At 41.2% G+C, this 24060-nt stretch overlaps 2 protein-coding genes across 6 annotated transcripts in view; one reads left to right on the forward strand and one right to left on the reverse strand.

Annotated features, from left to right (window-relative positions):
- The first annotated feature begins 1150 nt into the window (after positions 1–1150).
- On the forward strand, positions 1151–3014 carry tmem229a (transmembrane protein 229A). The gene has a single exon (XM_069902674.1). It carries the CDS (start codon positions 1399–1401, stop codon positions 2434–2436), a length of 1038 nt encoding a protein of 345 aa, XP_069758775.1. The 5' UTR covers positions 1151–1398; the 3' UTR covers positions 2437–3014.
- A 2538-nt stretch (positions 3015–5552) lies between these two features.
- Positions 5553–24060, reverse strand: part of LOC138745889 (ADP-ribosylation factor-like protein 8B-A) — an 84581-nt gene continuing 66073 nt past the window's right edge. The window contains exons 5-9 of one of the 5 annotated variants that reach the window (XM_069903357.1): positions 17155–17222; positions 15265–15335; positions 12709–12768; positions 9423–9460; positions 5553–8986 (exon numbers count right to left, since the gene is read on the reverse strand). In XM_069903357.1, coding sequence (XP_069759458.1) covers positions 8813–8986; positions 9423–9460; positions 12709–12768; positions 15265–15335; positions 17155–17222 — 411 coding nt within the window. In that variant the 3' untranslated portion in view covers positions 5553–8812. The other 4 variants (XM_069903360.1, XM_069903358.1, XM_069903359.1 and 1 more) reach the window with 4 other exon arrangements.

Consider the following 24060-nt stretch of genomic DNA (forward strand, 5'->3'; position numbering starts at 1 on the left):
GCCAAGATGCACGGTGTATACATATATACACAACACATATACACACACATACATATATAGGAACACACATGCATACACACATGTATATATACATACACAAACATATATATACACACACATATACATACACACACACACACACACACACACACACACACACACACACACACACACACACACAACTGTGAGGCGCGAAGATGCACGGTTTGAGGCGATACCAGCCCACTGGCGGTGGTCAATGGGGCAGGCACCGAGAGATTTTTTTAAGCAGTCCTTGTACCTCTTCTTTGGTGCACCTCTGTCTTGGTGGCCAGTGGAGAGCTCTCCAAATACATACACACACACACACATATATATATATATATATATACACACACATATATAAATACATATACACACATATATATACATACACACATATATATACATACACACACATATATACATACACACACATATATATATACACACACATATAAATACATATACACACATATATATACATACACACATATATACACATACACACACACACATATATGAACATATATGACTCTCAATCAGTACAGTTTTCTGAAAGCACGTGCCGAGTTGCCAATCCGACATTGAACTGGGGTTTGTGTGTGAGCGCTTGTTTGCTCAATTGTCAGGGGGGGGGGGGGGGGAGAAGGGCAAGAAATCGGAAGCGACCTCACAAACTGGCTGCTTTTGACGAAGATTTTGAAAGATCAGAGTTGAATGAAGAGACAAACGTTCCGCGTGGACGAGCCCTTTTGCCCTATTGAAAGGTTAATACCAGCACCCATTTAATGCGTCCGCTCCTCGCGTTGTTTGGGCTTTTTGCATCGTGCTCCCGACTGCAGGCCGATCGGAAAGGGTGCAAAAGATCATTTGAAGTGCACACCTCGCTCGCAACGGGTGCCATTATGTTCGGCGATGCTGGGGAGTTCGCGTCACCTTTCTGCTGCTGCGATTGTCGGGAGGGGAGGGCCGTGGGAAGTGGGTGGGAAGAGGGGAACGTTGCAAACTGGGGGAGAATCTTGGCCTCGTGTCGAAGCGGAACATCATGAGAGCAGCGGTTTTAAAGCAGGGGAGGTCGGGTCTTCGTGGAGAGGTGGCTTGAAGGGGGAGGGGGGAGGTTGGACGCTGCGTTTGAGGTGGGAAGTGTCGGTGGAGCCGGTTTTCGGACGTCTCTATTTGCCGGCTCTGCTGCGGAGGACGAGCTTGCTCCGGCGACTGGCAGGTAACGCACAAGCAGAAAAGCTGCAAACCATCGCCAGAGATGATCTAGAGCCAAACCTTCTGCGAGGTGTTTTTTGGGTCGACCTCCTCGCGGATTGCAGGCCTGAATTGGTGGGGGTGGGGGGCGCAGAGGAGGAGTGGACGGGCTGGAAGAGAATGAGCAGCAAACGCCGCGAGGCTCAGCGGCTCCTCTCGGCGGAGCGACCCGGGCAGAGCAGCAAGCGGTGCCGGCTGCCCGCCGCCTGCGCCTCCCGGCTCAAGGACCTGTCCGGTGCTGAAACGGGCGGCCGAGCCAGCCCCACGCTCCCCACTTGGATGCGCCTGTATTTCTACGGGATGCACGGGATCACCCTGGATGTCCTGTTGTCGTCCGCCCAACGCTTCGCCCGGACCGGCGACCCCAAGTTGCTGGGCTACTCGTCGCCCTACCTCGGCGTGCTGCACTCGCTCTCCCATTTGGCCCTGGAGAAACTCTACCTGCAGGAGAGGAACTTCCCGGGGCGGCCCGGGGTCTTTCACCTGCTGCTCTACCCCTCGGTCTACGTGGGCTTGCAGAGCCTGGTGGCCACGCTGGTGGACGGCTCGGGCTCCTCGCTGCTCACCGGCCTGCTGTACTACCTCCTCGCCCTCTACGACTCCCAGGTCTTTCTCAAGGGCTTCCTCCGCCTGCAGTGCTGCTGCCGCGCCCGGTTGCCCGAGCGCCTCCCCTCGCCCCGAGGTCTCCCCGGCTCCCTGCGCTTCGTCTTTTACGGGATGCATGGTTTCCTGGACGAGATCTTCTTCACTTCCATTTTTAACCTGGTGGAGCATTCGGACCGCAAGCTGCTGGGTCACACCTCGCTCTGGTCCTTCCTCATGTACGGCAGCTGCAGCTTTGTGGTGGAGAAGCTCTACTTCTATCTGTACTACTGCCTCGGCTGGACCACTTGGCAGAGGTTGCCCATCTACATCCTCTTCATCTACACCTGGGAGTTCACCTGGGGACTGGGGCTCCGCCACTACGATGCCTGCTCCTGGGATTACTCTCATTACCCGCTCAACTTCATGGGGCTCGTCACCTTAATGTACTTGCCTGGTTGGATCGTCCTCAGTTATTACCAGGACGTGTTGTCTAACGTGTTACTCCGTGTGCAGTGTGCCAGGAGCAAAAGCTCCAAGACAGTCTACAGTAACGGCAGAAACCAAGCGTCCTGACTGAACCAATCGGCTTTTTTAGCAGTACGAATGGAAACTTTGCTAACCACGGGATATAGTTGAATAGGCGATGAAGAGTCCTGCTTCGATATTTTAGCTTTGGTGAGATTGATAGTTATGAACGATCAAGCAAACCAGCGATGGAGGCATGTGGCCGTCTTTCACTGGGGTCATCCTTCCAGCTGTAATTACTCGCTGTTCATCCACTCGAGGTCCACTCCCATGGTGTCAAGATCATGCGTCTTGTGGCTCTACTTCCAGAATCTACACCTGCGGTATAATGATCACATCCATTCAACATCAAACAGTGGCGGTGTCAAAACTCGCATTAAATGAATGGGCTCAGCCTTTTAAAATTGCCACTCCAGAACGATCATTGCAATCGAGCGGCCAGAGCATTGAAATCCAAATGGGGTGGGGGGCAACATTTCCTCACTGGCAATATTGACAGCACAAAAAATCATCTGTTTTACAAAATCCGAGCAGAAGGGTCCTACCAGACATTTTAAAAAAAACCCCACCTCATTGATGAGGTAAGATGATTGGACCCAAAATGACCAGTGTGAATCAAAGTCAGAGTGAGCATATTTCGGGGGGGGGGGGGGGGGGGATGTGTTGCTTTCTGAAGCTAAATAATGGGAGCACTCTTCCACCCACTGCACCATAAGCTGTCTTTTATAATACTTCACAGTATTTGTAATTCGCCACATTTGGTGGGCGTTGCGATTTTTAAATCAATTAAAACCCCCATCTCTTCGAGGGCCAGTCTCTCACTTTAATATGTTGAATGCTCCACTTTGTAATTCCAGATGAAAGTATTGTTTGGATATTCATTTTTAAAAAAATGTTTGATTGTTCTTAGACTAATTTTGGACGTGAATTGTGAAACTAGCATTTGAGCTACAAAACATCCTCTGATTGACCTGAACTGTCTTTGTACTTACTGCTCTTAACAATATCAGCATTTTTTCTCCAACAGATGTTAACCACGCAAGTTAAAATTTAATACTGTACTGTTGTGAATTTATTTGAAGTATATATATTTTTTCACAATATAGTTTGATAACAGCCATATGTCACTGGGTTATTACAATACTTAGTTAAAAATCTCTACAATTTTGGCTTAGTACAGAGAATAAAACAAGTACTTGCATTAGAGACTGTAAACATGCTAAGCTAAGGCCACAGTTTAAATCTGTACATTTTCGTGTCAGAGCACAAGCAGAACCTAATCCATATATTTATTTCTTATTAAAACATTATTGTTCATAACTGGAATAGTGTGAAGACGTTTGTACTGGTGTTGCCACACTCATCAATGTAGAAGATTCAGGACTTCCATATTCTTCTGATTTGAGAACTCCAATGGATTAAATAGAAATGTACGGATTACACATGTTGAGACAGTTTCATTCTGTGTCTTCTAATGCTTTATGTCTTCTCTTCATGCTGCTGACTCTATCCAGCAGCCATTTAGAACTAAAATGCAGGAGGTTAAAAATGCGACAACGCGAGCTTCAGGAACGACTTTCTTTTTTCGTCAAACTGAGGATGTAACAAGTGGGGTGTTGTCTTAAAAAAAAATACTGTATTTTAATTTCAAAAAATTGCTAAGGTGCCATGTAAATGTAAGAGCTTGTAATGTTGGGTGAAGGTGCTAGTGAATGACCAGCTTTAACAAGGATCAATTGGATCTCAGTGACTTGCGTTGTCCAGACTGCACGAGCATGTGCTTGGATACAAAACCTTGCACTATTGAGAACACATGTTAGCTCATATTGCAACAGTAATCCCATGTCAAATGAAAATTAGAGTAGTGGAAAATCATCCTAGATTCCAAAGGGTTGTCTGAGGAGACAGGTAATCTACATTAAAGACTTTAATGGAGGAACAGAGTGCAGCCAATTTTTCTGATACTAAGGAAGAAGCTTTAGTGGACACAATGTGTCTGCAAAGGTATGCAAGCTCAGTCAGTGAATGGGCAAAAAAAATATACAGATGCAATATAATGGGGGAACATTTTGTCTGAAGAATGGGGGGGGGGAGAGAAAAAAAGCAAATGGATTTACTGAATACATATAGGAGACAGTTCAGAGGTTTAATTGGTTAATTTCTGGGATGGGGGTTTGACTTCTGAGGAACCAGAATAAACTGGGTCAATACTCATTGAAGTTTAGAAGAGATATTCTTGTTAAAGTATATAAGATTCTGATGGACAGTTGCCGAGAAGTATCCCTTCACGGAGAAATCTAAAATCGGGAGGCGTAACTTCAGAATAAGGGGATGCCCACTTAAGACAGAGATGAAGGTGGTTTTTTTCTGTCATAGGGTTTTGAGACTATAGAATTCTCTACCCAAAGAGGGCCATGGAGCCTGTCATTCAATATGATCAAGGCCAAGACAGAATTTTGGTCCATTGGGATTCAAGGGCTAAAGAAGAAGGCAGGAGAGTGGAGTTGAGGCCAAGATCAAATCAGTGATAATTTATTGAATTGGAGAGCAAAGAGACATGTCACTGTCTCCTGCTCACATTTCTTATGTTTAAGAGTCTTCTGGAATGTTTGGATGATTTCCAAGACTCGAGGGGTAAATATTCAATGTGCATTTTATTTGGTTTAATATATAACACCCGAGATGAATAATTCCATCTAAGAAATGGAAAGAATGAGAATTTAATCTGTGGTCCCAATTTAGATTCACCATGCCAACCAGCAATGTGAATTTGTCTACTGCTGACATCATTTCAGGATTCTCAGCTCTCCTTGAACTTTGCTAAGAGTTTAGATGACAGAAACTGCATGATTTGTCATCTGAACAATAAGTCTGTACAGTATTACCGTACTGTTTATGAAAAGTCTATTTGCACTTAAAAAAAAACGGAGCAGTGAATGTATAATTGCTGAATACTGATAAAACAAGATCATTCGGTTTCACAATAAAATATCCTGGAAAATAGCTGAATACATTCTCATCCATAGTTCCATAAATTCACCATCTTATTCTGAATGTGTTTGTTTCCACTGACTAAACATTTGCCATCTGTATTTGACAAATCCTGTGGAAAAATATACAGATTTTTGGAACTGAAGCGATCAACTACAAGAATCCAGTCTCCATTTGTAACAAAACAGTGATTCAGATTTATCTCATTTTAATAACATTACATTTCATTGTAATAGCAGAATTCTCAAGTTTTAGTTTGCAAATTACATAAATTCTACCACAACTATAAAGGAAATAAAAATTACTGTATTATTAAAAAAATTGTTGTTCCAGTGAAGTACCCAGGCATATTCCAGCTGCATACACCATACAAACAATATTGAGCATCGTAAATTTACCTTTTCAATACAGAATCTGCTCAAGAATAGGTCCCTGCTGATTTTACTATATTAGAATCTTGGTTAGAAAACAGTTGGTTGAGTGTGGTCTAAGTGCTCAGTGCTTGACACACGTGAGAATTGAGAGCAAACAGGCTATTTGTGCTCCACAAGCTACCTTACTTCCCCAAAGCCTCCTTGTACAAGCCCTCTCGTCCCTTCTCTCTCTCTCAATAAGTGTTGTTTTTGTTTATAAATATTTTGATATCTTAGGTACTCGAAGATTAAACAAAACATACTGAAGCACAGTGTGACAGAGTACATAGTAAATATTCAGGCAGAAAGAATTGAATGTTAAAGCTATTTCAGAGAGAGAAAAAAATCAAAAGTGATTGGAAATTTGAGAAGCTAATTTCAGAATAGCTGGAACAGGACCAATGCATTAAGACTGATATCATTGCACCAATATACTAGATTAGATTGAATGCTTGTGGTTCTATTGAGAAAGAAAACAAATTAAATCCACAATTTTAAAATCGAGTTTAACCATGTGTACAATAGTTGCAATGCTAATTTACTAATAATCAATAATTGTTTTAAAATATACCAAACAAGTAGAGCTTAGAGGTCTATTTTTATATAGTTACTATACATGTGTCATAAATGATCTAATTATGTTCTATACAGGTGTAATGAGAGGACTTGGGATATGTGGTCATCCTACAGAAACAACATGCAGACTTTAAAGAACAACATAAGTACCAAACCCAGCATTTTACTGGTGTATTGTTTAAAGCTGACATGCTACAGCACCTAGTAATATTACAGTTAAATTTCAATTACAACAGGGAATTTACATTGAAGAGATGGAGATGTTTATGGCTGTGCAGAATTAAGTCATGAAATGTATTTAATTGCCAAATTGAAAAAAGGTGATTGACCTATTGAATCAAGTTAGTTAAATACATCTATTTTAATCTTATAAACGACATAAACCTCAACTTTCTACTTGGGACCTACAAATTAGCTTTTGACCCTCACTATTAAAAAGCAAGTTCATTCTCAACTCTATTAGCTATTTCAACAGCTCTGATTTTGCACATTTAATGAGATTTTATATTCTTCAGTAAGCCAAAACATTAAAAATATAGCCAAGGACACAGTGAATAAATGAAAACTATAAAATATAAAATCATGCCTTGCTTAAAATTTTATGCAAACTTAATGTCAAATGATTATTTAAAGATTGCTGGCAATCATTATATACTCTTGGAAAAGAATGAAGAAATTCTCTTTATTGAACAGAAACATATTTCATTATTCAACTTCAGAAATAGAAATGCTGGCACCAGAAACTAGTTACCTTTCCCTCCTCTCTTTTAAAATTGGTAAATATCTTTCATGTCATTGAGCTACTGTGTTTTAGTACATCTATAGGTTTAAAAGGCCACTCCAACTAAACACATTCCAGTTTCAGACTTCAGTGTAATGCTAAGGGAATGCTGCATCGTCAAAGATCCGGTATTTTGGATTCGAAAAACCAAAGGACTCCTCGCTCAGCTGCTTAAAAGAATTTGGGAGCCCTTCTGGAGCACAGGCTAATAGTTTTACCTCATCCAACGCAACCAAAATAAGGTGAACGATCTTGAATCAAATGCATCAGTAAGAAGGTGGACAAGAAAGGCATTGAATTCACACATTTTTTTTGCTGTTGATTGATAGCCATTTCATACACCTACACAATAATTGGTGTTTACAAAGGTCAACAAGGATTTTATGTTTTGGTGATGTAAGAGAGTGCAAATAGTGGAATCTGGAGTACAAAACAAACCACTGGAGAACCTCAGTAGTTTGAGCATCATCTATGGAGCAGCCCTGATGCTGGATCTCATTCTTTCACTGATAATCAGAGAACCTCCAGCAGTTGTTTTGGTTTTTTTTTGCTTTTAGTTTCTAGCCATCGGTATTTGTTCCAAAATGACTGAAACCAGAAAAATAATCAGTGGCACTAAATTCAAGTGCTAGGCAACTCTTGTGCATTAGAGAAGGTTACCGTTAATTAAATGTGCTTTCAAAAGTCACCATGGAATGAGGGACAGTAATGTGAAGAGGACAGCAATATGTTTATTACTGTAAAGTAACTCAGATATGGTTCAATCTTGGTTTAATGTTGTTGTGTTTTGTCATGTAAAGACCACGCTGATAGGAAAACATCCTGCTCATCTGGAATTCACCAGTTTGGAATTGGTTGACTGTGACTGGCTTTCATTTCATCTGATACAATGGAGGTGACCCATCCTATATTTAATTGAGAAGTGTCTTGTATCTATTAAAACATTAATAGTAGTTCTGCCACACGTTCCTCTTGCAACAACGGCTGCAGAATACAAGATGAAAGTGGGAATGGTACAAATCATTGCATGCATTAAAATCAACCTTCAATTCAATTTCAACTCATTTTACTTCTCTGCATAATAGTTCAAAAGTGTAAAGAAATTTAAATATGGCAAAATAAATCTCAGGATTTCCTGATGAGCTGTGGACGCAAACACTGCAAGATAAGAATAAAAGCAGTTAAGATCTATTTTCTGTGTCAGTATTAGAATGTACTCCATATCTCTGACAAAAGGGGAGTGGAAACATCCCTCCTAGTCTACAGAATCTAGCTAGCCTGTTCACAAACACTGTCTCAATGTATTAATTTTTTAGTATTGCAGCAACAATGTCTTCACTGATATTCAAATAACAGTTATTTTAAATAGAGCTGAGCATGTTTGATCCTTCACAGAAAAGAATGCCTTGTATCACATGCAAAATAAAAAATATACACAACCAGAGAAGCACCCTGTTAAATAGGGTACAGGCTGTCCGCATTTTTTTTTTTAAAAACAGACATCACTCAAATGATGACGCCACATGCCCGGGCCTTCCATACATGGTTTGTGATTATTCTGTATTACTGTTGAATGGCACAAATAAATTTTCTTTTTAAATGTAGAAAATGGCTTGAAGTCAGAGGAACACAAAGAGGACATTTTTTTTTAAAGAGGTCCATATTAACAGGAACTGGGGTTGAAAGACTCAGTCCCAGCTGAGTTAGGTTTTGCTCTTCTAAACTCTCTTCCAAGGTATTTCGGATGGATAGGCTGCTTTTCCATCTTCTGCTGAACAAAACCAATCTCAGCAATGCCTCGATTTGGAGTGTTGAATAAGCCACTGTAGTGTAATGTCTGCAAGGATACAAGTTGAAAGACAGATTACAGTACCATATCTCTATTTGCATTTCATGAAAGGTACAATAAGCCAAAGGAGGTTTAGAGTACTTGTTCTTGAAGTTTCCCCGATACAAATAAGTGCATGGAAAACAGGTCAAATAAAACACAGCATCCCAACACAATAGAAGTATTTAGTAAATTGCTGACAGCCTTTCAATATTTTTGCTTTCTTTTGACAAATTATTTTAACATCTAAAGAGAAAAAAAAATTAGGTAAAGTTTACAATAATAGCTATGAGCCCACAACTCATGGATGCAACTGTGGAATGAAATTCACATCTACCCAAACAAAATGCACATGGAACAACTGCTCCACTTCTCACACCTCTCCATTAACAAGTGGTCATGAGCAAAAGCTTGTATGTGCAATAGGAAAGATGATAGGCCTTACATTCAGATTTCCATTTATTAATGCCTCTTCATATTGAGCTGTGAAGAAAGAATCAGCCAAATCTTATTTATCATTTAAAAGCTGGAAAAATCATTTTTACCCACCCTCAGCTTAGTCTAAAATAATAGTTTGGCACAGAACAATTCACTAAATTCCATCTTAAACAAAAAAAGAATCAACATAAATATATTTTTAAAATTCAAATTATTACAAGTATTTTAACACGATTAGAAACACGTGTTTTCCATTTTTTGCTGATTTAAAGTAAACATTAATTGCTCAACTTTAGCCACTAATCAAGTGCCCAGCTGCAACAGTGGAAAAGTATCAGATGTCGAATGCTTGCTGAATTGGCTGATATAACTCTCAGCCTAGTTCCACACATTTTTCAGTCCAGTTTCATGTTTCAAGTTTATTAGTCATCTGATTGTACCAGCACAACCTGTCCACGGTGCAGAACAGTGCAAAACACACATACAGATAAGTGATATATACAAAAAAAAGAACAGTAGAGTCATGGAGAGTTATTTTCATCAGTCTCACTGCCTGTGTGAAGAAGCTGATCCTCAGCCTGGGACTTTCTGGCTCTGATACTTCTGTATCTTTTCCCTGATGAGTAGATGGAAGATGGTGAGCACGGGGTGGGAGGGGGGCTCTCTGACTTTGCAAGCCCCCTTTAAACAGTGATCTCGGTAAATCACGTCGATGAGGGAAAGGGACAGGAATCCTCTGCTATTTTTATGGTCCTGAGGATTGACCTTTGATCCAATGCTCTACCACACTGTGATGCAGCTAGCCAGGACGCTCTGGGCATAGCTCAGTTGACGGAATGGTGGTCGATAGCCATGCCCTCCTCAGCCTTTTGAGGAAGTGCAGCTGCTGTTTATGTGATGTTATGTGTCCAGGATAGTTCACTTCTGAGTAGGCTCCAAGGGACTTGATGCTCTTTACTCCCTCCACTACCAAGCTATTAATGTGTAGTGGAGGCTGGTCATCCCTGATCAGATTTCAAATTTATTGTTGGAGTACATCATATACAACCCTGAGATTTTTTTTTCTGCTGGCCAAACAGAATGACAACTAATTGGTAGTGCAAAAAAAAACTATACACAATGTGCACATGTAAACAAATAAAGAATTGTAAACAACTGACTGTGCAATACAGAGAGGAGAAAAAAAAACAAAGTGCAAAAGTGAAAGTCCTTAAATGAGTCCCTGATTGAATTTGTCGTTGAGGAGTCTGATGGTGGAGGGGTAGCAGCTGTTCCTGAACCTGGTGGTGCGAGTCTTGCGCCTTCTATACCTCGTTCCTGAGGGCAGCAGCGAGAACAGAGCCCATGCTGGGTAGTGTGGATCCCTGATGATCGCTGCTGCTCTCCGACGGCAGTTTTCCCTGTAGATGTTCTCGATGGTGGGAAGGGGTCTGCCTTTGATGTCCTGGGCTGGGCCCACAACCTTTTACCCCGCCACTCTCAGTCCCCATACCAGACTTCCTCCTGAAGTCCAAAGATTAAAGAAAGGTTTTGTTCCATTCATAAGCTATTTAACGCAGGCTTTATGCATTTTAAATCACCATGAACAGGAAAGACAGCAGAATTAAAAGTTTTGAGAGAATAAGAAATGTTGCTGTGCTTTGGAGCAAGATTGCACCAAATTCCCGATCTGGGTTGGTGGAATCTTTCCCTTTCCAATGCTGCTGGGTTCTTAATGACCTGGGATTATTGCACAGGGCAGAACTGAAATCAAAATTAGTTTAGTTCATTCCTCTTCTACTGTGGGCTGTCACTCTGCAGTCCCCTAATATTTCTGTGCAGCAGGTACGGACACCAACAAAGAAGGAGGCATACAAGATCCCAGATCCCCCTCCCCCATGCCAGAGACATTGTTTACTAGTAGAGGTACACTTTTATCCTTTCCAAAACACTGTCTGCTATTACTCTTTCACCTCAGGTGTTAAACCATGCAAAATAAACAAATTACCTCGGTATTCAGATCCAAGGCTTGGACCACTGCTACAAGAACACATTTATACTGATGAAATAGTTCAATTTTCAACAAAGCCAACTCAATTCACAATCCCACTTATGACTGATATTAATTTTTTCTACTTGTCTACTCTTCCCTACCCTTTCCCTTGAATGCACTTGAACATTACATTCCTGAAGGAATCCAACAATAAAAAAAAATCAAAAGATGTGCCAATTAGTTAGTGCATGCTGTTAAGATTTTTGTTTTCTGGATGTCCAGAGATGGTTTGCAGAAGCAGACATTATTGATTTCCTTACCAAAGGTAGGTGCAGTTCAAGCGCGTAGGACTGAAATTAACAGTGGTTCACAATCCAAGTTCCAGTTCACCCTCTTCATTTCCCAGAATCAAAAATGTCTTTCTTACTTGCTGGGTTGAAAACATGCTAATGAAGAAAGTTTTTATCTTTCAAATTCCTCTCCCCTCTTCCTACCTACCCACTAATTAACTTTGGCCTTTCCAGTTATTTTTCAAATTTATATTAGGAGTTTTGTAGACTCCCTTCCTGCTTCTGTCAGCAATTTTGCAACTGACACTACAATAACTCAACCAAAAAGTTTCCTTGAAATTTGTGGGAACAAACACTGTAGTGGTCAGTGTCTGCGGCCACTACTTAAATCGATCCTCCTTATATCCTCAGTAAATACTGAATCTGCAAATGCTGGGAAAAAAAAGGGCAACACACCAAAATGCCGGAGGAACTCAATCGGTCAAGCAACATCGTTGGAAAGCACTAGATCATTTGCTTTCCATGGATGTTACTGCCCTGTTGAGATCTTCCAGCACTTTGTGTTGCCCCATTATATCCTTGCAGTCAAAAAATATTAGGTACCCATCCCTCCTTTTGTATGCAAATACCTCGATATCTTATTCAGTTTCTATTTGCAAGCATCTCATTCTGTGAATTTATACACGCACCTTCAAGATCCACCTCATGTTTCTTCCCTATTATGGTTCCAGCTAAACATATTAGTGATGTGTTATGATCCTCTATTCTTTCCGAACTCATCCTGAAGAATGTAACTGACATTATGGTGACCCAGTAGCAACTACTTTGTGCAACCACATCATGCTAACATTTCAACTATTTTACTCAAAAAAAATTGCGATTTTCAGCCATTTTTAAAAGTAGGAAAACATAATCTATTAAACCACCAAAAGACAGAAAAAAGTCAAAAAGTAATTCGGAGTGTGTTGTAAATTGCGGATCACAGTACCAATGAAATTAAGAATTATTCTTTGTAAGAAAAAGATTACAACTCATTGCTTTTACTTGGATGACACTGGACAACAATGTTCTCCCCCCCAAAGGTTTTCTTCCTGAAAAAAAAATTGGGGATTATGATAGACAACTTCATGTGGAACACAAAGGACATTTTAAATTAGGAAGTTGGAGAAACATTAAATTCACTTTTATTGAATTAAGCATATTTACTCACATAAAGATGAACATTGTGTGAGTTCAACTGACTTAAAAATGTTTTGCCACTGATTTTCGTTTCTACTCAACATCTGATGCCTCTTGTGTCAGTGTCCAAGAATAATCAACCAGAATTGATGAATTCCAGTTACCCTGATACCACTTTTCCATGGTCACAATATCCTAGTGAAAGTTTTCATCCTGTTCGTCACTGACTGCACCAAGATCAGCAGGGAAGAAGTCCAAGTGCGAATGCAGAAAATAAATTTTCAATTACATTTTTTTTTTGTTGCTGGTAGCATGGCGTCAATCAGCAGGATGTAGTTTGGTGCTCTATTGTTGCCAAGAAAATTCACAACAACATCTTTAAATGCTTTCCAAGCATGTCAGGCCTAAGACAACATTTTGATAGCACCTGCACTGAGTGCGTGCCCAGGCATGCTAGGACTGACCAAAACAGCTTGCTTTGTGGGCAATATGTCAGTAGACATAAAATATAACAGGAAATCACAAACATAAGTTGTATCTATAAGCCAGTTTGCGATAGGAGAATTTCACAGTGATTTTCAGATCAGCAGCCCTAAATCCATAAAATACACCCAAAAGTGTTCAGGAAGCAAAGAGTGTTATTGCTAAAACTCAAGACAAAGGGGAGAGTGAGGAGTGTGTGAAACTGCAGCTCTATTAGCTCTAGCACACTGGACCAACACAGTGGTACAGCCAATGTGCTTCAGCTTCACAGCATCTTGCAACCTGGGGGAAATCCGGACTTGGCTTACTGCCTGTGTCGAGTTTGCCTGTGATTGTGTGTGTTTTTTTTCTCTCCTAGTTTTCTACCTGGAAAGAGTTGATGAGAATGTTGGGGGGGTGGAATGGAAATGGTCTGACAGCCAGTAGCAGTAATGGGTCAACTGGCCTCCTTCCATGTTTTATGGAAATATGGAAGTCAATTATTTTATGATGTGTAATCATTTAATTAGTAAACTTCAAAGAAGAATCTATGACTCCAGGATCCAAATTCTGAAAGCCTTCATAGCTTATAGAATTCTGTAAAGCTTTAATTTTGGATAAGAGAAGTATTGAAATAAAATAGAAAGAAAAAAAGCACATGGTTTCTTGAATTTGCAGGTTCATGTGCATCCAATTCTCTTTCAAAAAATACCAACATGACAATAAGGGATTTAAAATCAGCAATTTTAAATGTCTGACTGTTTATCTATTCACAATAAAGGATCTAAACCCTGCTGTGAAGTAAATTTTCCTCGTTATTTCCATCAAATTCAATGTGAATTTGAAGAAGGAGGAAGTGATAAAGTAGGGCAATACTGTATCAAAGAGTAGAACGATGAGTTCAGATAGCATTAGGAGCAATTATTCTTTAGCAGTGCATGCACATTTTGAAATTATTTCACTTGCTTTGATTTGGTTTTGTGAAAGATAATGCGGAACACTCAATGTTTGTACTTCTGCATGAGAATAATAGGCTACTCTCATATTTCCAGAAGGCAGCTCTTTACTTTAAGACCCTTTTGACAGGCAGACATTTCACCAGAGAGGTTCAATCACAAAGTTGCACGATGTTGAAAGCCCTTGGGGGCATGAATGACATGTGGAGCAGCAGCTGGACAAGAGAGGGGAATTGGGTAGGGTGGGGGTTAGTTTTTCAGGTTTTTCCAGCAGGAGCTGTTGATGGCAATTTTGCAAAAGAGAGAGCACAGTGCCAGGGGAATGGAACCATCCACATGCCAGTATTAAGAAGTGCCAGGAAGAAAATGAGCAGACAACACATTTTTGTGGGAATGAGGGTCAAGGAAACAGGAAGTGGGTTATGTGCATAAAATGCACATGGAGGGGGCATGAATAGGAGACATGTCTCAATGGAGAAGAGAAGATGAAAGTGGGCTTGTGTGGAGAGGCATCAGAAAGTGCTGAATAAATCATTATAATTCAGGTTATAAGGAAGTTCGTCCACCTGCCATCCTTCTGATGAATGGAGGAAGAGGAATTAAGGATTCAAGACTATGATGGAGGAATGAACCCAGAGGTTAATTTTGCTCTTCAGAATAATCAAGAAACAATGGACAGTTTTTGGCAGAACAGTGTGGCCCAAAATTCCCCAGAACTACCTTGTTTCAATGTAATTAGTATCATTAAGAAGAGGGCATAATACTATACTGAAATATCTGTGCTACTTAAGATGCTATTCAATGGCAAACGTATAGATTTAAAATGTAAATAGGAATTCTGCAGAATTGTCATTGATTTGAGATGTTAACACCTTCTCTCTCCCTCCCTCCTGATGTGCCCATTGATGTCCAAAAATTTCTGTTTGCATTTCAGATTTCCAACATCTGCAGTATTTTGCTTTTGATAGGTATAGAATTGGATGTTCTCACCTATGTTATCCTTCTCTTTGCAGGACACTGAATAACAACAGATTTCTCGATCCTGGATAGCGGATAGATTCCTGCAGAATAAATAATATAGAATACAATCTTTTTGTTTAGAATTTTTTTTTAAAAACTTGCAAATGCAGGAAAATATATATTAGCTTCTACTTTATATTTCTCCACCCACTCCATTAAGTTTTGGGAAGTAGGTGGGCAGGTTGCTACTTAAATACCTGATTGAGATTTTGTACTGAAGCCTGATGCAGGTATACTCCATTTTACAAAAAGTCGCTTAACATAAATTCGCTTTTACGAAGAAACTTGTGCGTGTTTTACAAAATGATTTGCTTTTACAAAAATAGCCTTAAAAAGTAGTGAATGGATCTTCACTTTATGCCATTTCAGCTTATGAAAGGTTTCATAGGAATGCTCTAGTTTCTCAAAGTGGGGTATACCTGTACTTCCCAAGAACTGCTCCATGCTTACTTGCTTTATCTGACATCCCATTCAACAATCCTAATTTATTAATATTTTATTTATAGATATCATCTACTCCAACTTAGAAGCCACTGGTCAATCTGGACTGTGGATAATGCTCAAGGTTTCCAAAATCATCTGGTGTTGGGGTGGTACCAGAGCATCAATCTCGCTCTCAATGTCAGCAAGACCTAGGAGCTTATTGTGGATTTCAAGGGCAGACCAAGGGATCACACGCCTGTCTTCATTGACAGGACGACGGTGGAGGGTTAGTACTTTGAAGCTCCTGGGAGGCCACATATCGGAGGATCTCTCCTAGTCCAGCACTGTGAAGAAGGCACACCAACTTCTCTACTTTCTAAGTTGTCAAATACTCTATAAAACCTCTCCAAGAGAGCATACTAACTGGTTGCATTGCAGGCTGGTCTGGTAACTCGAGTGTCCAGCAACAGATTGCTGAAAGTGACCTCCTATTCATTGAAAAGATCTGGATGAGACGCTACTTCAAGAAGGCAGCCAACATCATAAAGTGCCCCATCACTAATTACAATCTATTCTCACTGCTACCTTCAAGCAGATAGTACAGAAACCTGAAGTCTAGCACCTATAGGTTCAAGAGCAGTATTTTCCAAGCTTGGGAATCTCCATGTACTACCCTCATTCTAACCATGAACTAGTCTGGGACCACCAAATGATCTGTTTGCTCTATTGATAAGCCACTATTTTTCTTTCAATGATCGCAACTGTGAATATACATCAATCCTTTTATATTTATTTTTATGTCTTGGCATATTATGGTAATGTAAGGTGTACTATTGTAGACAGTGAATCTCCTGTACCTGTAAGACTGCATCAAGTAAGAATTTTAGGGTATCTATGCATTGTTCCTATCTTGTTACCCATCTGAAATGATCCAAAATCTGAAACCTTTTTTGTCCAAGGTCCCATAAGGTAATATGTAATAGAGTTCAGAAATCCCGATCAGAGCACAGGATGTAGTGCATTATAGAGAGTAGATGCATATGTAAGTATTTGTATTGTAATCTTTAAGTCTGAGTGAATGAGTGCATTTTTTAAATGTTCCAAAATCTGAAACACTTCTGGTCCCAGGCATTTCAGATGAGGGGTATTCAACCTGTAATACTCTTTGACTAATTCTGTAATGTCAACGGATATTTTGTCCAAAATGAGGTCAAGGTGCCCGTTTGGTATTTTGCCAATAATATGACTCCAACAAAAATGGGAGGAATCTGGGATGCAAATTCCTCCTCGTCCTATCATTCTGTTAACATATAGAACCCCAGTCTGTGGGTAAGGTGAATATGAAGTTATCATTGAAATGGGATTATTCATCACTGTATTTCACGACATTGCTTCTACCTCAAACATTAATACATGCAGGGAGAAGCGATAACTCACATTTTTTCAATCAGCTGTTTCTCATCCAAGGCATTGGGAAGGTCTCTCTTGTTTCCCAAGACTAATACCTGTAAAAACAAAACAAAAGTCAAAATGGTTGCTTGAAATAAGAACATCTTGCTTAGTTTTCAAGCTCCATCTTGTTCTGATCTAAAAATGGGGAGTGCTGAGTTTGCTTTCCATACTTGTCTTCACGCAAAAACTAATTTGCAATTCCAAAGTTTTTATTTATGTGATAGCATAAAACTATAAGCATTAGTTATATGTGGAAAGGATGATATAAAAAGTAGAAAACAATATATCCATAGGACTTTGTAAGCACAAGATCTCAGAGCACAAGTCAGCCCATTAAGTCTGCTCTGGCATTCTAACCATGAGATGATCCATCCACCCACTCAGCCCCACTCCCCAGCTTTCTCGCCGTAACCCTCAATGCCCTGACTAATCAAATAACTGTCAATCTCTGCCTTAAATACACTCAACAACCTCGCTTCCACAGCCACCTGTGCCAAGGTCCCACAGACTCTTGATCTGCGGGCTAAAGTAATGTTTCTGCATCTCTGTTTTAAATTGAGAGCCTTTTATTCTGAAGTTATGGCCACTTGTCCTAGAATCCCATACATCTACTCTGTCCAGGCCTTTCAACATTCGAAGTGCCTCGATGAGGTCCCCTCTCATCCTGTACTCCAACGAGTACATCCAAGATCTGACATTCGTTACTCTTATGTTAACCTTTCAGTCTTGGTATCATTCTAGTAAATCTTTTCTGAACTTTCTCCAACGCCAGCACATTTTTTCTCAAATAAGGGGCCCAGTGCCTTATAGATTCTAAACATTACATCCCTGCTCTTGTATGCTATCCCTCTAGATACTAATGCATTCACCTTCTTCACTGCTGACACAATCTGGAGGTCAGCCTTTAGGGTATCCTGCACAAGGAATCCCACCTCAGAGTTTTGAATTTTCTCCCCAACTAAATAATAGTTTGCCTGTCTATTTCTTCTACCAAAGTGCATGACCATACACTTTCCAACATTAAAAAAAAATCTTCCACCTCTTTGCCCCTTCTCCTAATCTATCCAAGTCTCCCTGCAGCCTTTTGATATCCTCAGGACCACCTCCCCTAGCACCTATTTTGGTATCTTCTGCAAATTTAGCCACAATGCCATCTACTCCAGAATCCAAATCATTTTCTGTGTATACAACACAAAAAGAAGTGGCCCCAAACACAACCACTGCAGAACACCATTGGTAACCCAGTGACCAAACAGAATAGGAACCCTTTATTCCTACTCTCTGTTTCCTGACAAATAGAATTCAACACACTCAAACAACTACCACTGTGACTAAAACATTTAGAGGTAGGCTACCAAAGTGAAACTACATTTGCACAGAAATTCTGTTGTATTGAATACTTGTCTCCCACAAATCAGAGTTACTAGATCCAAGGATATTATTATGAATATAACTCTCTCTCTTTGGCTTGGCTTCGCGGACGAAGACTTATGGAGGGGGTAAATGTCCACATCAGCTGCAGGCTCGATTGTGGCTGACAAGTCCGATGCGGGACAGGCAGACACGGTTGCAGCGGTTGCAGGGGAAAATTGGTTGGTTGGGGTTGGGTGTTGGGTTTTTCCTCCTTTGCCTTTTGTCAGTGAGGTGGGCTCTGCGGTCTTCTTCAAAGGAGGTTGCTGCCCGCTGAACTGTGAGGCGCCAAGATGCCCGGTTTGAGGTGATATCAGCCCACTGGCGGTGGTCAATGTGGCAGGCACCAAGAGATTTCTTTAGGCAGTCCTTGTACCTCTTCTTTGGTCCACCTCTGTCACGGTGGCCAGTGGAGAGCTCGCCATAGAACACGATCTTGGGAAGGCGATGGTCCTCCATTCTGGAGACGTGACCCACCCAGCACAGCTGGATCTTCAGCAGCGTGGACTCGATGCTGTCGGCCTCTGCCATCTCGAGTACTTCGATGTTAGGGATGAAGTCGCTCCAATGAATGTTGAGGATGGAGCGGAGACAACGCTGGTGGAAGCGTTCTAGGAGCCGTAGGTGATGCCGGTAGAGGACCCATGATTCGGAGCCGAACAGGAGTGTGGGTATGACAACGGCTCTGTATACGCTTATCTTTGTGAGGTTTTTCAGTTGGTTGTTTTCCCAGACTCTTTTGTGTAGTCTTCCAAAGGCGCTAATTGCCTTGGCGAGTCTGTTGTCTATCTCGTTGTCAATCCTTGCATCTGATGAAATGGTGCAGCCGAGATAGGTAAACTGGTTGACCGTTTTGAGTTTTGTGTTCCCGATGGAGATGTGGGGGGGCTGGTAGTCATGGTGGGGAATTTAAAAAAACATAGAATTATTCACGTTGCAACATGTGCAACTTTCAGCACTGAGTTTCAAGCTTATTATTTGGAGCAAGAGATCAAGGATTTAAAAAAAATGTCCTTTGGTATTCTTCGCATTAAGCCATAATAAAGACAATTTGAATAATTGCGCTTCAATTACATATTTTTAGCACACGTGGGAGGTAAAGGTCTTGAACAACCATGTTGTTGCCCACCACTCCACCACTAAGTCAATCCTATATTCATTCTGTTTGTTTTTGCGCTGAATCTGGAAATATTAGCTTAAAAACAAATACAAATGATGGGGAGAGAAGGGGGCATTTTTAAAAAAATCAGAAGCCTAACACAGATGAGCACTGACTGGTACCATTCAAAAGCCAGGGTGGAGGCCACTTTTGAATTTAGCCAGTGAAAACAAGTGCCATTTCTCCACAGTCAGCCAAAAGCAAATGGTCCACTTGGTCTTCTTAATGGTGCTTCTCAATAATTAACAACATGCAAAATAAACCACATTTTCTTCACTGCCTGCTGGCATCTCAAATAAGTACTGCTAAATGCCCAGTACAGCAGGGACTGGTAGGCATTACAGTTATACATCAACACTGCAATCGTGAGTCTACCACAAGGATTGTACACAGAATTGCACAGGTAAATATTCTCTGTTCTGATTTGGATGAATCTGACATCAGCCCTTTTTACCTGGATATTGTATCAAAGGTGTCTACTCGAACAACCATCAGAAGTTGTGTTCATCAGGTGTTGCCACCTGATCATTCTCGTTCAACTGGCCACTCATCTAACTGTAACCATTTTAATTAATCAGTTCAGATCCCAAGAAAAGAATCTTACCATTTGTGCTTTTCATAATTTATGCTTCTAAAATATGCATTATTTACTTCCAACAAAATTTCTGTCTGTAAGGTTAATCCATTGCTGTTAAAATTCCAATGAGGAAAACCATATTAAATATGGTTCACTCCTCTCTCTGTACTCTGAATTTAAAGATACAAACTATTGAATGCAGTCTTGTAGTAGACAGTTAGGCTTGAGAAGAGTGAAATGTATTATAAGCCCTCACTGGTTCCTTACCCGGAGTGGATCTTAAGCAGCAAGTTCCTGTACAAAGCCAGCTAGAAGATGGTTGCCATGGGCTTGCATTGACAGACTGAGACTACTTGCAAATTGGAGGAACAACATCTCATATCATTAAAAATTAACCCTATATATATTCTGTCATTGCATTCAAGAACTATTAAAAATTAGCTTAAAATCCTTTAACAATAAAATGTTTATATTAAAACTAATACTAAAATTGCTTTAAAAAACAAGCTACTTCAAAAAAGTCATTAAAATTGTACTTCACATCAAAATCACCATTCTCCTTTGGTTACACTCCTTTCCCTTGATATCAATTAACAGATTTCGAGGGAATTTTAAAATTTAATTTTTAAAATTTAGACAATTTAAAATGCCCCAATTAACTTACAATCCCTGTATGTTGTGAAGAGTGGGAGGAATCTGGAGCACCCAGAGGAAACCTACATAAGCACGGGGAGAACATACAAACTCCTTACAGACAGCAGCGGATTCGAACCCGGGTTGCTAGCACTGTACTAGTATCGTGCTGACCGCTATGCTGACCAAGCCACCCCAGGATTTCCCATTTTAACTGATGGAGAGATGAACAAACGGATTTCAGGAAAAATCCCATATTGGAGCACAATAAGGAAAATATAATCCAGAAACTTGGGACGACCATGCTTGGGAGGACATACAAATGATCGGCAGACAGAGATCAACAGGCGCTTAATAAGAATTGCCAATCACTTCCTATTTCTGTAAAACTGCCAAAAATAATATGGACAATCATAAAGTTGGAGAAACAGTTCCAGATCTGTCAGAAGCAAACCTGTAGAAGTTATCGTCAATAGCACCACATTCTTCCATCAACCACTTTGATGTGATTATTTTCTATATCTTGCACTGTTCAGATGCACCAAACATCTTACTGGTTCAGAAGGGACAATCGTTGGGCACTTTTCTCATTGAGCAGAAGGAACAACAAGACACATATGCCCAAATTACACAGCATTACTGGTGACACCTGTGGTTCATTAGCTCTCTAAATACTAATCGCTAGCTAAATTAGAGGGCATTACTTCCATCATTATGCAACTCCTCTCTGGATCACGCAAGTGCAACGCATTTGCCACGCAGCAACATCTTTCTTCCTTACGACAAGATTTTATCTGACCACAAAAGTGGGAAGGATATCATTTGTCCTGTACCATCTACAATGAAATTCCCAACACGCCAACTTCGCTTTGCTTCAAATGGAATCATTTAGGATTTAGGCAGCTCTGTGATGCAGAGAACTAGCATTGCATAAACTAGCATTCCTTTGTGTTTCCAGGTCCAAGTATAGATGACAGGCACTGCCATTTGGTTATATGTCATCCTAATGGGGAGAGAGTAGGTTTAGTATTGTGCCATGACTGAACCAACTATCTCACAACAGCTGACCATTGCATGGGTTCACATCTCAGTCAAGTTTAGCTTGGAGCTCTGTTAAGCTGGACAAAAAAACATGCTATCTTTTGCTGAGATGTTTGGAACCCCATACAATTGTCCTGTTCTCCATTGCCCATTGAAGTGTTGTGAATCCTTCTTGCAAAAGCTGCCAAAACTTTTCCATATTTTCAGCTAAATCTCACCTAGAGTTTTAATTTTTTAAAATGTTTTAAATTGAATTAAAAAATAAAAATAACATGGTAACAGGCCCTTCCAGGCCACGAGTCCGAGGTGCCCAAATACACCAAATTAACTTACAACCCCTGGTAAGTTTTGAAGGGTGAGAAGAAAACAAGAGTCCCTGGAGAAAACCCACGCAGGCCCAGGGAGAACTCCTTACAGACAGTGCAGGATTCAAGCCCCAGTCTCAATCGCTGCTGCTGCAACAGGCCTTGCGTTAAACCGGGCCAGTTTTATTAAGATGGATATGACTCCACCAAACTGTACAATCCAACACAGATAGCATATTTGAAGTATGGTCTGCAGGTTTGGTTGCCATCCAGAAGAACATGATGAAGTGAAAGAAGGTGCAGAAAAGATTCACAAGGGCAGTCCAGAGCTACAGTCTAGCCTTCCAGGTTTGTCTTGCAGAGAGACAAGACCTCTTAATGTACATATTAGTTTATTAAAGCTGTCTTATACTAGCACTGCTGGTGTGGTTATTGTCAGTACAATTTAATAAACTAATATGATAGCTACTAGGATGGAAGCTGATTCTGCTCCAACGTGCATTCCTGACCACCTGGAGACTCTTCCTGAGGAATGGAATCCGGGGACGACTAGCACGCACGTGCTTCCGAGGACAGAGACGAAGAGGAACCGCTCTACTGGAATCGTGGTGGAATGCAGAGAAGACCACAGAAGTACGATAGGGCAAGTAAGAAATGGCCAAGAGCCCTGCCTGCCCGCGGGTTCACCGGTACAGGTGCCGCCGACCCTAAACCCCAGTCCGATCAGAAAGGGGTCACTACAAGTGCGGGTGGAAGGATCTCCACAAGTCGTGCTCCTGATCGCCACGTATGTGCAGAATTCCCAACCACTCCAGAGCAAGGAAAGCAGACACTACTACCGTCACTCCCACAGCAGCAGTTTCTCCAGTATCACGGAGACCTGACGCTACCGCTGGGACTCCCCCTAAACCCGCTGCAAATGTCCTAAAGCCAGAGACTCAGCCAACAGCCCCAAGCACCCAGGTTACTCCTCCAGCAGACGCAAGCCCCACAGAGGCTCTACCAACAGCTCCCAGTATCCCAGGGTCCACCCTTGCTACACCTAAGGGACCAGAGGCTGCGGCTCAGCCATGTGCTGCGACCAGACAGGCTGGAGTTTGACCCCAGAAATCCCGGAGCTGGCACGCACCATAGAGGGTGTTGAGGCATTGGATAAAGAGCTGGATAAAGAGCTATTAATGCTGCTGTTAGCCCAGTTGGGAGACCACCCTTACTCCCTTATACAGGATACCAGGTCCTACAAAGAGGCAATGCCCCTTACAGTAAGGGACATAGTGAACTCCAGTCCCGGTACAAACTCATGACCTCCGGTACAGACTCATGACCAGGTCACAACAAATAGGGTAGTCTGCCAGAGTCTGAAAGACCTGGCGAGAGGCTGCAACTTTAAAGCAGTATCAGCTCAGGAGTATGCGGAGGACCTTATTAGGGACAGAATTGTTGCGGGCATACGATCCACTGAGATGAGACATCGATTGCTGGAGAAAGGAATGGTGGGGCTAGATGAGGCAGAGACAATTGCAGAAGCTTTAGAAAGCACCAGTTAAGAATTGGAGGAGTACTCACAGGACCCTGGGGCTGGGACAAACATCACACTGCTGGACTCTCTAGCCCCACGATAAGAAAAGTATGGTGCCTCACAGGAATCCACAGCAGCAGCAGCACAACTTGAGGGTCCCAAGTGCTTTTTCTGTGGACAAAGAAAGGACCCCCAGAGCCCTCTGCCCTGCCAGAGAAAATGTCTGTTCCAACTGTGGAAAACTGGG

Source organism: Narcine bancroftii, chromosome 11, assembly GCF_036971445.1.
Source record: "Narcine bancroftii isolate sNarBan1 chromosome 11, sNarBan1.hap1, whole genome shotgun sequence".
Taxonomy (NCBI): domain Eukaryota; kingdom Metazoa; phylum Chordata; class Chondrichthyes; order Torpediniformes; family Narcinidae; genus Narcine; species Narcine bancroftii.

What these genes read in the sequence shown, in the direction of transcription:
- tmem229a (XM_069902674.1), top strand. Translation starts at nt 1,399, where the DNA reads ATGAGCAGCAAACGCCGCGAGGCTCAGCGGCTCCTCTCGGCGGAGCGA.